At 24.3% G+C, this 16,148-nt stretch overlaps 1 protein-coding gene across 1 annotated transcript in view; it reads right to left on the reverse strand.

Moving 5' to 3' along the window:
• LOC145837959 (neuroendocrine convertase 2-like) overlaps positions 1 to 16,148 on the reverse strand; it is a 52,645-nt gene that overhangs the window by 15,220 nt on the left and 21,277 nt on the right. Inside the window, exons 2-4 of the mRNA XM_082945463.1 lie at positions 12,234 to 12,338; positions 6,876 to 7,013; positions 6,291 to 6,437 (exon numbers count right to left, since the gene is read on the reverse strand). Coding sequence (XP_082801589.1) covers positions 6,291 to 6,437; positions 6,876 to 7,013; positions 12,234 to 12,338 — 390 coding nt within the window. The remainder of the gene's footprint in view (positions 1 to 6,290; positions 6,438 to 6,875; positions 7,014 to 12,233; positions 12,339 to 16,148) is intronic.

Raw genomic sequence — 16,148 nt, forward strand, 5'->3', positions numbered from 1 at the left:
AGTCGATTAAAAAGTAAAAAAAAAAGTTTAAAATATAAGTTTAATGACAATTAATAATTCTAAAGCTAAGTACAAGAAATTAAAGTGAATATTATATACTTTATAGTTTAAAAGAGTAAATTTTGAGAATTTTGTTTTTATCTATAATAAGAAAAGGTGTAAAAAAGTTATTATAGTTTAAAAAAAGTGAATTACTTGGTTTTCATACTTAATTTTTTTGCTAATAAGAAAACGAGCAGTTTAACCTAAAATATCTATTAATACTGAGAAAATTTTGATTTAGTTTAGAAATTTATGTTTTAGCTTTTATTTCCTATGATTCAAAGTTATACTTTTTATTTTGGAAAACACTAAGCTACAAAAAGTTAGAATTACTTCAACAATTTTAAAAAGTGTTAATTGTATATTTTTATAAAGTTATTGATGAATCTTCAATGGTTGTTACTTTTTTTAATTTAAATCATGAGTTTGCAATAATGTTATAACAATATATTTGTTGTTTTTATGTTAGGATTTCAAGTTTTTAGGAAAAATAAAGCAATTGTAAATCAATAAAAATCAATATAAATTCTCAACTATTTACTCTATTAACTTTTTTTACAATTAAACTTATAACAACACGTTTAAATTGCCAAAAGAAAGTAAGTAAGTGTTTGTAAAGCTTTATTACAAAATTATAAAATGCTTAAGTTCTTAAAGTTATCAGTTAAACTGTAGTATTTGTTTTATATATAAAAAACATATTTTGTTTTTGTTTAGTTTTATTTTTACTTCTTACTTTTTTTTTTGTCTTCTTTGAGACCTGCTTATCTTTAATAGCTTACTTTTAGATTAAGCCTCAACATGTTTTAAGTTTTTTTTGTTTTGTATACACAGAATATTTTATAAACTAAAAAAAAATAAAAGTTTTCACATAAATTAAAATAATGTAACTTGAAAAAATAAAAGAATAAATTAAAACAAAAATTGTTAAAAAAAAAAAATTACTCTTAAAAATTATTCTTCAAATGCACCTACTTAAATGGTCTTAAGTAAAAAAACAGATAAGTGTATACAAGCTCATAAAAATATCTCTTTATCATAAAATTTATAGCTTAAGAAAAAAGAAAAGTTTTTGTACCTAAGTTTTTACACGTAATAAAAACGTATTTTTATACTTTGAGCACACCTTTAAAAATAATACTTGTTAATGTTTTAATTTATTTTCTAATTTTTACTTTTTTTTCTTATATAAAGTATTTACGTTTCTAAGTTTTCAATTTTACAAACCTTAAATTAAGACTAAATTAAAAAATTTATAATGTTTTAAGGTGGATATTAGGTTTAAGGGTAATTGATTACGGTTTGTTTTTTAGAAATATGTCATAGGGTTAGTGCTAAATAACATAGGTAAGGGGTTTTGGCTAGGTGGTTACGGTTTAGAGTTGTTCAATAAAGATTTTGGACTTAGACTATCCGTGTAAACTTAATTCTAACTAAGTTTTGTAAGTAAAAATCTTGCAAGTTAAAAAGGCCAATATTTTTATGAACACAAGTTTAAACTTTACAACTGTTTAAAAAACGATAAAAAAAGCGCTCAAAACGTTTAGTCTAAGGACTTGGTATGCGAAAAAACCTTTAGGTTATCAAGTCATACTCTACGGATACATTTCAATGTCCTATCCGGATACAGTTTTCAAAATAAAGAAATTATAGACACACCCAGTAAATGTTTCAAAAGCTAAAATTAAGTTTAAAAGATGCAAGCTGTTATAAATGGGCGGACGCTAAAAATATTTGTTATAATTTTACTTGATTTTTCTAAAGTTGAGCTGAGGTACTCGAGGCTAATTTGTTAACTTTTTACTTAATTTTTTAGAATAATATCTAGAATTTGATAATATTTATTATACTAGTTTTAAATTTCGGGTTCCCAAGCTCTATTTTTAAATGACCCACCTAAAAAAATTAAAGTAACAATTGACCTCCTTATTTAGATATTGCCCATTTACTAGTTATCAACCCATTTATTTTTTCGCCTCTTAGTTATTGGCCCTGATAGCTAAAGTACTAGGATTTGGAAACCCTGATTTAAACAACCTAAAAATTGTATGTAAAAAATGTTTTATGACACTTTAGTTGAAATCTTTTAAAGGTATATTAAATTTCAACCGTTTTAATAAAATTAAGCTCTCACAGTTTAACAGTCTAATGTTGACTCTGATATAAATCATAAATAAATATACAATTTAATACTTTATATAATAATTGTTAAAGTGTTACTTGTTTTTTGTACCAATAAAGGAAAAACTTAAAAAAGAATAAAAAAACTTGTTTGATTAAACCTACTTAAAAAATTTAAATTTACTAATTTACATTTTAAGATTGCTTCTTTATGTTTTTTAGTTTTTATCATTTTTTGAAAATTTCAAGTTAATAGTTTGTTTTATATACTGTTTTTAACTAAATATGTTTCAATAAGTATTCTATTTAGCTAAATACGTTTAGCTATAACAGTTTGGTTATCAATTATAATAAACGTTATATAATTTCAGACTTTAACTTTGTTTCGTATCAACAAAAACTATTATTAAATTATAATGAAGTCCAATAAAGACATTAGTTATAAATGTACATAAAAACGATGTCTACAATTCTTATTGTTATTTTGATATTTGTACTTATTTTTCCTGCTTTTTTACAAATAAACGTTTCCACACCACATTCAATGCCAAGTCATCTTCGTTCTTATAGAAGTATGACTTCGCAATCGATTTTTATGGTAAAAGGAAAATCAGAAACGAGACAACTAAAAACTTTTCATGTGCATGACGATGATGAAAGTTCTTTAATTCATTTTGGTTTTCCGCCAAAAACTGATGACAACAGTGAGTTATTACAGCAGTAAACTTTTTCATTATGATCGAAATAGTTTTAAAATCAGTCTACCTAAATATTCTAATTTAATCAAAGTGAAACTTTTATAGTTTTTCTAGCTTAGTGTATAGTATAATTTAAAACAACGACATCAGAGGAGTAATCATACGTAATAAGCGTTGTATATATTTGATTATTTTAGTGTTTTTCTACTAACGTTTTTTTTTTTCAGTAAAGCTTGAAATCTACAACACTATAGGATCAAGCCAGATGCGTGAAATTTTATTACGTGATCCCCACTATGACGTATATATGACTTTTTCGTTTAAAATGCGACGCGTTGAAGCATGCAAACTCTACTCTATGACTTCATACAAGATGCAAGCACATGTGCCAGTTTGTAAAAATGAGCCTAAAGTTTACTTGCTTGAGTTGAATAACGGTACATGTTACAAAGATAGCCAAACTTCGGGGTATACAATTATTTTTATGTATAATGATCCGAATACAAATCACCAGGTTACAATGTATACGTTAGTTACTAAAACCTCATGGGAATTAAATCTAAGAAGGCAGTCGTTGCTAATCAAAACTGCCCTTTCATCTATGTGCAAATCTGCCTTCAGAAGTTGTGTATTGTCTTTATTCGGTAAAAGAAGAGAAAAAAAATCAGTGAAGTACATTAAAAAAGTTAAAAATAAAAGAAAACATAAAAAGTACCGTAAGAGCCGTAAAAAGAAAAGAAAAAGAAGATATAAAAGGTGTGTAGTTGATAGAGGGGAAATAAAGAAAAAAATATTTGACAAATTCACATCAGATATGTTTATAAAAAAAATTCTCGAAGTAATAATTAGAAGCTCAGTTTGTTTAAATAACGAAACTAACCCTATAAAGATTCTGGATTCAATAACATGGTGGAAAATGACCAGTGAAGAAATTAAGATTTTGTCATGTATTGTAGTTACTTATGTGAGAAAGTCTTTAAGATCTGCATTGATGTCACTTGCTGATACAACTTGCATTCGACAGAGAGTTTGGGGAAAGTTAGTTTAATTTTTTATTAAATTAAGCATTAATCATTAAAAACTAAGTATAAAATTAGTTTCAAGAATCAAACAAGTATTTTGTTTTGTAATTTTTCTTACAACATTTAATTTTTTAAAAGGCATTTTTAAATGTTTCTAGACTTTTAATTTAACGTTGCGAAGACTATTTATTAAAAAATTTACCCAATCGTTTTAGCTTTAAAAAAGTACAGTAAAAAATTAATGTGTGTTAAAAAGTTTAAAACAGCTTTACAAATCAAATACGTACCCAACTGCTAACTGTGGTTGTCAATTTTCATTATCATAACTTTCCTATTATAATAACTTCTCTGTTTACTAACTTTCAATTAAAAATTCTTAGGTTTGGTTTTATAAGTTAAGTTAAAATTTATACCTAAAGATTTTAGACTAGCTTTGTAATGACACTAATTTTAAACAGACACACAGAAAAAAAGAGAAAGCACTTACTGGACTTGTATTTAACACCAGAGTGGGTTAAATGGGCTGGCTGCTTAAGTGATAGATCTGTTTCTTTTAATGTTAATAAATCACTTAGAAATTTAATAACCGAAGTATGCATAACTGAATAAAACTGAAATTTTTATAAAACTATACTGATCAAATTTGTTTTGAATTGACTAGTATTAATTTTTATTTTTTCTAAAGAGCTTGAAGTTAAGTACAATTTACGAACTTCATTACAGTTTTAGACAATTTTTAGATGAGTTTTGAAACGTATTGACTTTAAAATTTAAAGATATATTTTCTAATCTTCAGTGATATTCTTTTAAATTTAAAAAATATTGCTACAAATCTCTTACTAACCAATTAAATAGTTTGAAAATTACTTTTATTCTAATTTTAAACTTAATATAAAAAAGCTGTAAAAACTAGTTTAGTTTATATAAAAAAAATATTGCTCAAAAATATCTTATCTTTTTATAGATATCTTCAGAATAAACCAAATTTGTGCGTGCCTAGCAAATACTATTCTAGAAAAATTGTATTAGCCTTTGGTAACTTAGTAGATTTATTTTGTTTGTTTCTCATTTTAATTAAGCTTCAACTCATTTTAATAAACTAGAAGTTGTAATATTTATGAGTTATGATGAAAATAAACTGTTTAGCCTTCAACAAAATATTTTCTATACTGTCATCTTTATTACTATTTTAGTTATCTTAAACTGATATATATTTTTTTAATATTTAAAATTGTAAAGCTTATACTTTAAATTAAGCTTCAATTGAACTGTTCATATTTTATAAACAGCAAAATGCCGTAAGTCAATAAATTATTTGCATTAAATTGCAGTTGTTTTTATTTTTCGACGGGCTTTGCTTGTCTGAACCTTTGAAACGTAAAACCTTTTTTACGTTATTTCTGAAATAAATTTATTTTGAAAGTTCTTAACTTACCTATGTAGTATTATGCTAATATTATTTTAAATTAGAGTACTTAAAGTTTAATATAGCTTTAAGCTTGATGTTTTTTTGTTTAAAGGTTTTTTTTAAGTAGCTTTACAAAATTTACTCAAAAAATTTAATCTAAAAGACTAGGAAGCTCTATGATAATATTCTAATATTTTAACACCTTGAACATCTAAAAAGAAAGACTTTAGTTTTTCTTTGAAATTCACAACCATAACTGATAAAAAATCTATATGTACATCCATAACCTAAATCTTTAAAAATATATAATTGACATTTTTTACTTTCTTATAGAAACTAAAAATACTTTAACAAAAATTTGAAATATATTTTCTAAAAAATAATATGAGTATATGTTAGCTTTTCAAACTTTACAAAAGAAGTGAAGTATGTGTTTTTTATGCTTAGATTGTATATTTATTACATAGTGCGCGATACTTAAAGATAGAAAATAAATATTTTTATCTTCTAATTTAAATTAGAAAGTAGAGAATAGTATAAAAACTGTTTTAATCGTAAAAAGGTTGTAGGTTGTCTCGAGTACTGTTGTTAATGGTTGTTAGGTAAAGATCATTATATATTTTTGATCTCAACTTTGTTGATAGTGGCCGAAGTTAATAATGGTTAAAACGTAAATAGAACATTGTAATATTAAGGATTTAGGCGTAAAATATCTATGTTTAGCTTCTTTGACTTATGCATACTTTTTGTTGTTAATCTTTTACTTTTTGGAGCTGTTCTTATTATTTAAACTTTTATGTATTTTTTATGAGAATAAATTATATTGAAGTTTTAAAATGATAAGTTCTAAGACACTATTTGAATAAATTCTAATAAAAAAATACTAATAAAGTTCTAATAATTTTAGTTTAAATTTAGTTTTTCAGGAGAACTATCTTAAAAACCAATGTAATGATACTGTTTATAATTTTAAACTTAAAATTAAATTTTTCAACTAACGTAATTGTTATGGAGATCAGGGTGCAAATAGTCCAGCCCATCGTCCATTATTGCCACGTTCACCCCCTTTCCTGTGTAACCTAAATCCCAAGCAGGCTTCACGTTCAAGTCCAAACCTGGTTTTCCACCTGCTTGTCCTGTGTTGCTCTGTTCATAAATTTGAAATTAAATAAAATATTTATACATGTTCGTTGACATAAGCTTTACGGTTGTTTAAGTCTCATACTTTACTTACGAGTCTAGAATGTTTTAATATAAGAACACATTTGAATAAATTAAACTTCTGTAGATATATTTTAATTTAAGTTTTCTAAGTTAAAAATTAATTAAAACTTAACTTTTTTATAATAAGAATTTTATAAAATTTTTACAGTTGTTTAATTTTTAATTGCTTATTGTGTAAGTTATTTTTGTTTCTTAGTCAAGTCTTTGTAAAAAAATATATTTGTACTACAACTAATTTTAAGTACTCTAGTTTCGTCGGAAAATAAGAGAAAGTTATTAAAGCTCAATGTAAAGATTAGATAAACAGTGTTATACATGTAAACAGAATTATAAAACTATACTAATTACAAAACTACACACAAGATACCACTGATAGTGAAACAAAGGATCATTTCCATGGTAGCTGTGGTTTAATTTTTGAAAATTACCCAATTCTTTTTTTGTCTTGTAGCCTCGTTTTAGTCTATTATAACCTTCCATTTGAGTAACCCTTTTGACCTAAAAAAATATTTTACAGAAGTGTGTCTAAATTAAATTGAGCTATAAATATTTGTGTTTTTTAGTGAAATATAGGTACACAACTATTTTAAAAATATTCAGTTTTAACCAAAGTTTAATACTTAACCTTTATTACTTAAAGTAAATACGATAAATGTACTACAAATATTCAACATTGATGATTTAAAAAAAACAAAGCTTTCTATGACCTAAATAAAGAAAGCTAAGGTTAAAAAAATTAAGGACTAAAATAAGTAGATTGTATTTCTTTGTTTCCACTTTAGACTTTAATATATACTCTTAAATATATACTTTTAAATATCTACTTGATTTCGATCAGTAGTTATTGTATACTAACTCTAAATTTGACAATAACTTATTTCTTACAAGTAGAAAATTAACAGTTATATTAAGAAAAACTTAATTTAACTTTTTTTTAAATAAATACGCCAGTAATGTTGTTGAGGTAATATTTGTATGGAAATAAGATGTCATACATTGTAATAAAATGTTATATTTTTTAAACAAAAAAATAAGTTAAACAAATGATAAACTGTAACAGTTTTGAAAAATGTTATATTTTTAATTCTTAACCATAAATAAGAGTTAAACCTACTTTTTCATTGATTATTAATTTAAAAATAATCGTTTTTAGGGAAAAAATAACGTCTAAAAACTAAAAAATAAACTAAAACCTTAATGCACACAAAATTGATGTAGTTTATGTCTGGGAAAATTTAAACTAAAACTTTTCAAGTTATTTATAAAATATAAGTACTTATAGTTTTTTGTTTTGTTTTATCGTAACATATACAACTATTTAATCATGTAGCAGTAAATATCTTTGTTTATACTTTTTTGTTGTTTGAAAACATTTCGAACCTCAGAACTATGATAATAAATAATTTTATAAGACTAAGTAAGCTTTTATGCTTTTTTATTAAAAGTGACTTTACGAAGTGTTTTGGAATACACAGACTTTATTTGAAATAAAACCTAGATTTAAATATTTTAAAGAGGTTCGCTAGACAACAAAAACATAAAAGTTATCATGTTAAAAATATAAGGAAAAAGCATATAAAGTAGATTCAATAAACTTCGGTGGATTAATAAACGAATAAGTTTTAAACTTTACGTAATAAGTTTTAAACCTAAAAGACTTGGCAGCTGAATCGGGTTATCAATTTGTGTATTATAATGATTTGATTAAAACAGTTTATTAACTAACTGTAAATAAATTTAAAACGTTCTAAACTCAGGAAATTACAGTCTAGGTCCTTTGTATAGTATTTAATTAGTTTCGTACACTTTAAATAAATCATAAATCACAAAAAAAAAAATTCAGTATTTAGCTGTTCTACAGAAAGTTTTTTTTTGTGAAACTAGCCATGTGCCAAAAATATTGGGCAAAACTGGTAATCTTTTTAGGTGCGAATTGAGTTTATTTATTAACTTGGTAGTATTTTGAAAACACAACTAAAAGTTTTTCTAAAATCGCTTTTATCTGATAAAAAATTCACACATTTCTTCTTAAAAGAGTACTTTTTTTTGAATAAAAATGACAAACATCTTTTAATTCTTGCTGCTTTACTAAACCATCTAAAAAAAAACATAATACTTTGATAGTCAATGGTGTTTTTGTTAAAAAAAAATTAAAAAAATTAATAAAGTGTAAGTTTATCGGTCTTAAGGAATTAACAGCCTTGGCAAAAACAGTCATTAAAAATTTGTTTTATAATCTATAGGAAGAATTTGATCTTGTTTATACTTGCATTGGTACTTAAAAACCTTGTGATCTACAGTAAATTTTATTAATGTTTTCTAATGTCATTCTGAGCTAGAAAACTACTTATAGTAAATGACTGAATTTCCGTCCTCCAATATTGAAATTTTCCGTTGAAAAAGTGAGAAACCTAGTTATGTATTTGCTTGATATTGTGTGTTTAGAAAAAAATCCTATATTTTCTCAGTATATACTGAAGTATATGTAAATTATGTTGGAAAGTAGTAACTGCTTTCCATTTTACGTTCATCCAACGCTAAATTGCGAAAAAAAAACGTTACGTTTGTCCTTCAATGAGCTTTTAACAAGCTCCCTTTAGACATAAACTTTCAAAAACATTTCTATTCTAATTAACATGATTTTTATACTAAGATTATCTTGAATTGAAAGCTAAAATTATAACATAAAAGTATTTTTTTTTAATAAATTTAAGAATAATTCGGTTTCCTGTTTTAGCTACTTTGTCAGTAATACTTCTTCAGTAATTTTACGTTAAAAACAAAATAAAGATAAAATTAACAAAAAGTTAGCAAAAACGTACAGTGGAAAAAACTTTAATTAGATTCTCAGAATAATAAAAACACGAACAAATAAGTAAAATACAGAATCAGTTCATTAATTAAGCCGTAATTGAGTATCTTTAATTAAAAACTTACACTTTGCAATCTTTACAGCGTTAAACCACTATAATGTTATAAGGAGTCATTTGCAATGTAACAAACGAGATTAATTATAGAAACTATAAACTTCAAACTATATCTATTAAATAAGGGTCCTGGACAAGACGCTAAAAGGTATCTAAGTGGTGTACGACTGGATAACCGAAAAATTTTTCTGTACACCAGGTACTAGGACCAAATATTTGGAGCGCTTTTATTTTTATCGTTCGATAAATAATAATATTAAAACTGTCACAACTCATAAAATTATTTAGGTAAAAATTTTTTAGTAAAACCGATAAAAAACTAAGAAAGTGTTTCTTCTAACCTTATCGCAAAATACCCTAATAAAATCAATAAAAAGTGTTTACGCATTTAAACTAGTAGAAGCAAACAAAAATAAATTTTAGTTTAGGTAAAAAAACCACCAGTTTAGTATGCAAAGATTTCGAGTAATTTGAATCCACTGGTTTAGTTTAACTTGGTTTATTTTGACAAAAAATAAGAATTTTAGTTTTTACAATTTAGCATTACTACTCAATTTAAAATAACGTTCATTAGAACCAAATTAGTTAACCTAACTGTGCAACAGCTTGGTTATTATCTTTATCTAAACGACCAAAAATTTCATAAAAGGTTGTTTTAAAAGTTTTAGTTTTAAATTGATAGTTTCCGTAATAAATCTCGTTTATCAAATAGAAAATAGGTAGGTAAAACCATAATGTCTTTGTCTTAATACAAATAATTTTCTGGTACTTTAAAAATAGTAAACATATAAGTATGTACAAATTGAAAAATAGTTGCTTTTTGAAAATAAAAAGTGTATTCAAACTCTTTAGGTTTATAAAATTGTTTAATTTTTACTCATACCTGCTTAAACTAACATTGTTTATTTTTTAGACACTTAAGGTAATCGTTTTTTTTTAAACATGTAATTAATGTTCGCTTCAAAACTAACTTGAAAAAAGTGTAATACACTGTACTGTACAGCATCTTTCAAACTGTAATAATAAAAGTAGGAAATCTTAAATAGCTACAAATCCCTATACCTTCGAAGCAGTTAAAAACCATTTTAAACTTTGTTGTTAAAAATACTGATTTTCAAATTAGTACTTTATTAGAAAATAAAACTAAAATAAACACTAAATTTACAATAAACACAAAATCGAATATATTAAAAACAGATTAAATTAAATAATGTTTCAAACAGATGAGGAAAAATCAATAAGTTACCTAAATGTCACATGAAAAATTATCTCTGACGTAGTTTTCAAAATGTAAAGTCGTATCGATTTTTAATTTTCATTAATCTATCCATTTCGGTTTAACTAAAAAACAAACGTGAAAGACGTCTTGGTATTAAAAAATCTATTCTTAAAATGTAAACGAATTTTAAATGTATCTTAATACTATTTATTAATAAATATCAAGATATTTTACTTAAGGTTTAAGAAATACTTTTTGAAAATAACAAACAACTATAATCTTTTTTGGCAAAATATTTACTATGCATAAGTATTTCTCCAATATACAAAACAAAAACTTATACATTTGAAAAAAGTAGTTTCAAATGATTAGAAACTTTTTTTCTATTTAATTTGTTTCGTTTATGATTCAAATATTTGTAGTAAAAATAACACAGTCTATTTAACTTGTAAATTCAAAGTTGATAGTAACCTGTACTGCTTACTTTTTACTCGGACAAATTATGTTTACAGTATCTTTTTAAAAACAGCTATAATGGAGTTGAGAATTTTTAGGTTTAGTTGGAAGTTAAACTTATTTACTAAAACTTTTTATATGTACGTATAGAAAAATAACATCTTCATATTTCAAGCAATTACAAACTAATTAGGGTCTTTATGTCTATGGATTATTAGATTTAATTTGGAAAGTGGACTTAAAAGCTGATAAAGTTAAAAATAGATTTCATTCTATTTAGCTTCTTTTTAAACACAAAAGGTTTAATCGCAAAATGTTTCTTCATTTAGCATAAAATTGCTTTTTTTTTTGTTTAACTAACTTTATATTGTCAGCGTTTTTACATTTTTTAACCATATACAAAGTTAAAGTGAACAAAGCCTGAGTACTTTAAGTATCTAAACTATTTTAGGTATAGATTTTATAGTAAAGTGAAATAGACATCCTAAATCATACTTATCTGTTTTAGAGCAAGTTTTGAGCTAAGAAAAGCTAAATTTTGGGGAATGATAAAAGAACTGAATACAACTAGTAAAAAAAAAACCAAAAAAGGCATCAATTAAGGCCTTAAAACTAGATACAAAAGAATAAATTATCTAAAGGTTACAAATAAGATTTTATAGTAATTGAAGATTAAATGTTGAATTTGTATTGTAAAGTATAAAACAATGTAAGAATAATTTTAAACTTTAAAATTCTACAGTAAAAGATATAACTGTTTCTGAAATTAGAACTAAAGACTTAAAATCGTCTTCAAAAATACTTGGATTTATAAATTTAAATAAGTATAGATAAAAATTAATGTTATATTAAAAGTATACAACAATATTAAAGATAAATTAATCAAGTTGAATTTAAGTACATTATTGTGTTATAAGTTAATACATTTTATGAATAACAAATTTTCACAGTAATTTTTCATTATTAAACTAACACATGTTTAATAACACACAGAATTTAATTGTTGTTATATATTTCAGTGACCTGGCTTTGCTAGGGTCTCTACTAGCAAACGATTAACATTAAATTTTGAATATTTATACTTTTTGAATTGTTAAAAAAAAAAATAAAACAAACCTTGCTAGATAACTTTAGCTTAAGAATATGTGGTAAACTCGGTGTTTTTGAAATCTTTTTAACTTTGTTGTGTTGAAAGTGGTATACATCAGTATTGGTTACCACCTAAAAGTAATCTTGATTTAGTTGCTAATAAAATCTTAATAATACCTTACAACAACCTTTATTTAAAATAACTATCACTAAGCTTGCTTAAGATATTATTTTTGGATGGTCAAGATAAACCAGTTTAAAACAAAACGTATTTCATAAGACATAAACTAAATATTTTAATAACTTTTAGTATCGTTTAAAGTTATTTATATATTTTAGCTTTGTTGTGAAAAAAATTGTACGCTTTCAAAACAAGAAGATTTCTAGAACCTGTCCGTGGTTAGTAAATCCATGTCTATTTGCCAATAATTGAGCATGAATATCGTTGTGTATAGTTTTTTGAGGTTTAAAATGTACTACAAAGTCATTTGTGTACACTTTATTTTCGCATGAAACTAATCTAGTAAATATACATACTAGTTGTAGAAAAAGTTTCAGGATAGCATATTTGCGGATGTCCATCAATATTCTAAAGCTTAAGATTTTTTAAATTGATGTTCTTATATATTCTTTGTTAGTTTTTATTTTACTTTCAACGTAATTCAAATTTTGCTAAAAAATAAAATACATTAAATAATAATAAGCATCCAAATTTCTTGATTTTGTTATTGTTTTTTTTTCTAAGAGAGTTAACATTTATTTAAGAAAGTGTTAAATTACAGAGAAAAATTTTAGTTTATTACAAAACTTTGTTGCAGCCATTTAAAGAATAGATATTTATATGTTCATTACAGCTCTACAGAATTAGAAGATTAGTAAAGTCTGTACAATAAATTAAACGAAATGCAATGTATAAAAATTACTAAACTATAGTTAAACATTTAGCAAACAAATTTGTTATATTTAATTTTATTTAGTCTATGATTGACAAAAACTATTTTTTTAGAAATTTGCTGTCAAAATAAGTGTAATGAAAATTAGTTTAGCTTATGTGTTTACAAAACTGTTTTGTTTTTTTCTCTTTAAAAATTGAAAAAAGAAGTGTTTAAAAAATTTGTCGATTTTTCGCTTAAAAAAAACAATGTAACTTTATTACGGTCGGTGCTCCGATAAAGTGTTTAAGATTTACGGAAATATTTTGAGGTGTTTTTACTTCACAGGTACAGCACAGTACCTCTCAATACCGTAGGATCTTAGTAGATGGTATTGTAAATGAGCGACTGTATAATGACTTTTACCATACAGCTTTGACTGAGATTAAGTATTTTTATGCAGCTAATTCTAAATCACGTCGGAAATTAAAACGAAGTTTAAGCATGTAATATAAATAAAGTATTGTTCAGAGCATAGTTGTTTTTTTACAGGGCAACATTTGAATAAACAAAATCAGACAAAGCGTTCTAATACAAACAATTTTTATAAAAACAGTTTAAATGTCGTAGACAAACTGTTAAATTTACGTCATAAACCCGGTTGTTTTTTATTGCTCAAACTAAAGCATTAATTTTTTATAACCGTCTTACATTAAAAAATACATCTATATTTGCTTTTTCAAAGTATAGGCAAAAGAAATCTAACACAAACAGTTTTTTATAAAAATACTTCAAGTTTTATAGACATGTTATTAAATGTACTGTACAGTTGTGAACCCGTTTAATTTTTATTGTTCTAAGTAATGCATAAAGATTTCACTACCATCTGAGGTTTACCTTAAAAATCACCTATATTTGTCAAGCCTTATTTTGTCCAGTGAAAAAGCGACTATTGTTCAAAGTAGGAATTGGTCAAAATATTCTAGGTGTTTGATGTAATTCTGGTATAATACTACTGACTTTATGAGGACAAAAAGCGTTATGAAAACGACTGCTTTACTGACCAAAATTTATTAAAAAATATCTAATGATAAATACAGAAATAATTTTTCATTAAAAATAATTGATAAAAAAATAAAAAAATTAAAGAAAACTTAACATTTAACCAGTTTAGTGTTTATTATACAACAGCAAGTTCATTCAATATAAGTTTTTATATGCAACTAGTAAGAGCTTCAGTTAATTTATCAATAATTGCTTTTAAAATTTTACAATTATTTTTAAAGCTTTTAATGAGTTTTTTTAATAACAATCATTTTCACGACTTAATTAAAATGCATTTATACAATCTTTAAAAAGAATTATAAACATCTAAACTTTAACGTTTTATTTCGCAAAAACAACAATTAAAACGTAAGTTCTAAAGTACTTCCAATACTTTTATTAGTTATATAACTTAATACATTTAAAAATAGTAAAGTTGTTATATTAAGTTTTAAATGTCATAAATTATATTCTAAACATACTGAAAAAAAAAAACAGTTTTATTTACAAAACAAGTTAAGCTTAGTCTATGCGTGCATTTGCACAATTTGAAAACAATCTTAGAACTAAAAACTATGACTAGTAGGTTAGTTAAGAAAGAAAAAAAAAAACGAAAAAATCTGCGACTCTCTCAGGTACACTAACTTCATTAATTATTTAACAAACTCATGTGCAACAGTTTTTTATTTTACTTCGCTGTTTTACAATATAAATAAACTACAATAACGTCTCACTAACCTAAAATTATAAGAAGATTATAGTTAGAATCAAAAATAAAGTTTAAACGTGAACTAAGTTTTGTAATGAAATTTGATTTTTAAAAACAGAATAAAAAAATATCAAAATACGTATGTTTATAGCTTTGATGAAAACATTTTTTTTTTGTTTTAGTTATATCAGTAATAAAAAAAAACTAGAAACAAAAGTGATAAAATGAATTAAACAAAGCTTGATAAAACATGTTCTAAATTTTGTTCCTAAACTGTGAAATGTTAAGTAATGTTAGACTTTTGGATACCAAAGATATTTATTACTTTATTGCTACTTACTTGTTAATAGCTAGACTAATGTAAAAATTGAAAAATTTTTATAAAATACCAACTCTATAAGTTATTTTATCTAAAAATTTTTTTGATTCTAAGTTAACAGAATATTTGATATTAAAAAAAGTTTTTAGACCTTGACTTGTTTTGCTAACAAGAATTAACTTACAGTTTATTGTAAATTACTATCTTATTTTATAAAAACAAATTATACAGTAATCCTCCTTTATTCCACCAACACACGTCTCTGTGTGTCAACGAATCAACACACTTCAACTGGGTTGTTAATAGGAAAGAGTTATCTTTCCTATTAACAACCCAGTTGAAGTGTGTTGATTCGTTGACACACAGAGACGTGTGTTGGTGGAATAAAGGAGGATTACTGTATAATTTGTTTTTATTTATATTCCAGTGAAGTTACTTTACTAGGATCTTTTGTTAGCAAACAATTAAAACTATATTTTGAACGGTTATCTTGTTTTATAGTCATAATCAGTTTATTCAAAATATTGCATATTTAGAAAAAGTTCTCAACAAATGTAGATCAGTTAAATTTACTTATTATTGAATATATTATGTATATTAGCAAATAGTTTTGAAATCTATCGTACTTACAGTTTTAAAAGCTATAGTTAACTAAATGCTAAAAGTAGTTTTTATATACTTCAGAAAAGTCGACATAAACAAGTAATGTGTATATGTAGCTAACAGACTAAAAATTTTCTTATACGTTACGTTCTTTGATTATATCATGAGCGTCAACTATTTTTATCGTTATCAACAAACTTAAACACATAAAAAAGATACTTAATAAGTAGCTTTTTTCAATGTTTTCAGAAGAATTCGGTGTGCAAACAAACCATTCTTTCATAAGTAAAAAAAAATAACGTTTCTAAACTATTCATTTGAGATATAAAACTATCAATGCTTAAATAATAAATATATTTTTTTAACTTAAAAAACAAAAATTTAAAAAAATTATG

The sequence above is a fragment of the Thalia democratica genome, chromosome 1, assembly GCF_965202585.1.
Source record: "Thalia democratica chromosome 1, ktThaDemo2.hap1.1, whole genome shotgun sequence".
Lineage (NCBI taxonomy): Eukaryota > Metazoa > Chordata > Thaliacea > Salpida > Salpidae > Thalia > Thalia democratica.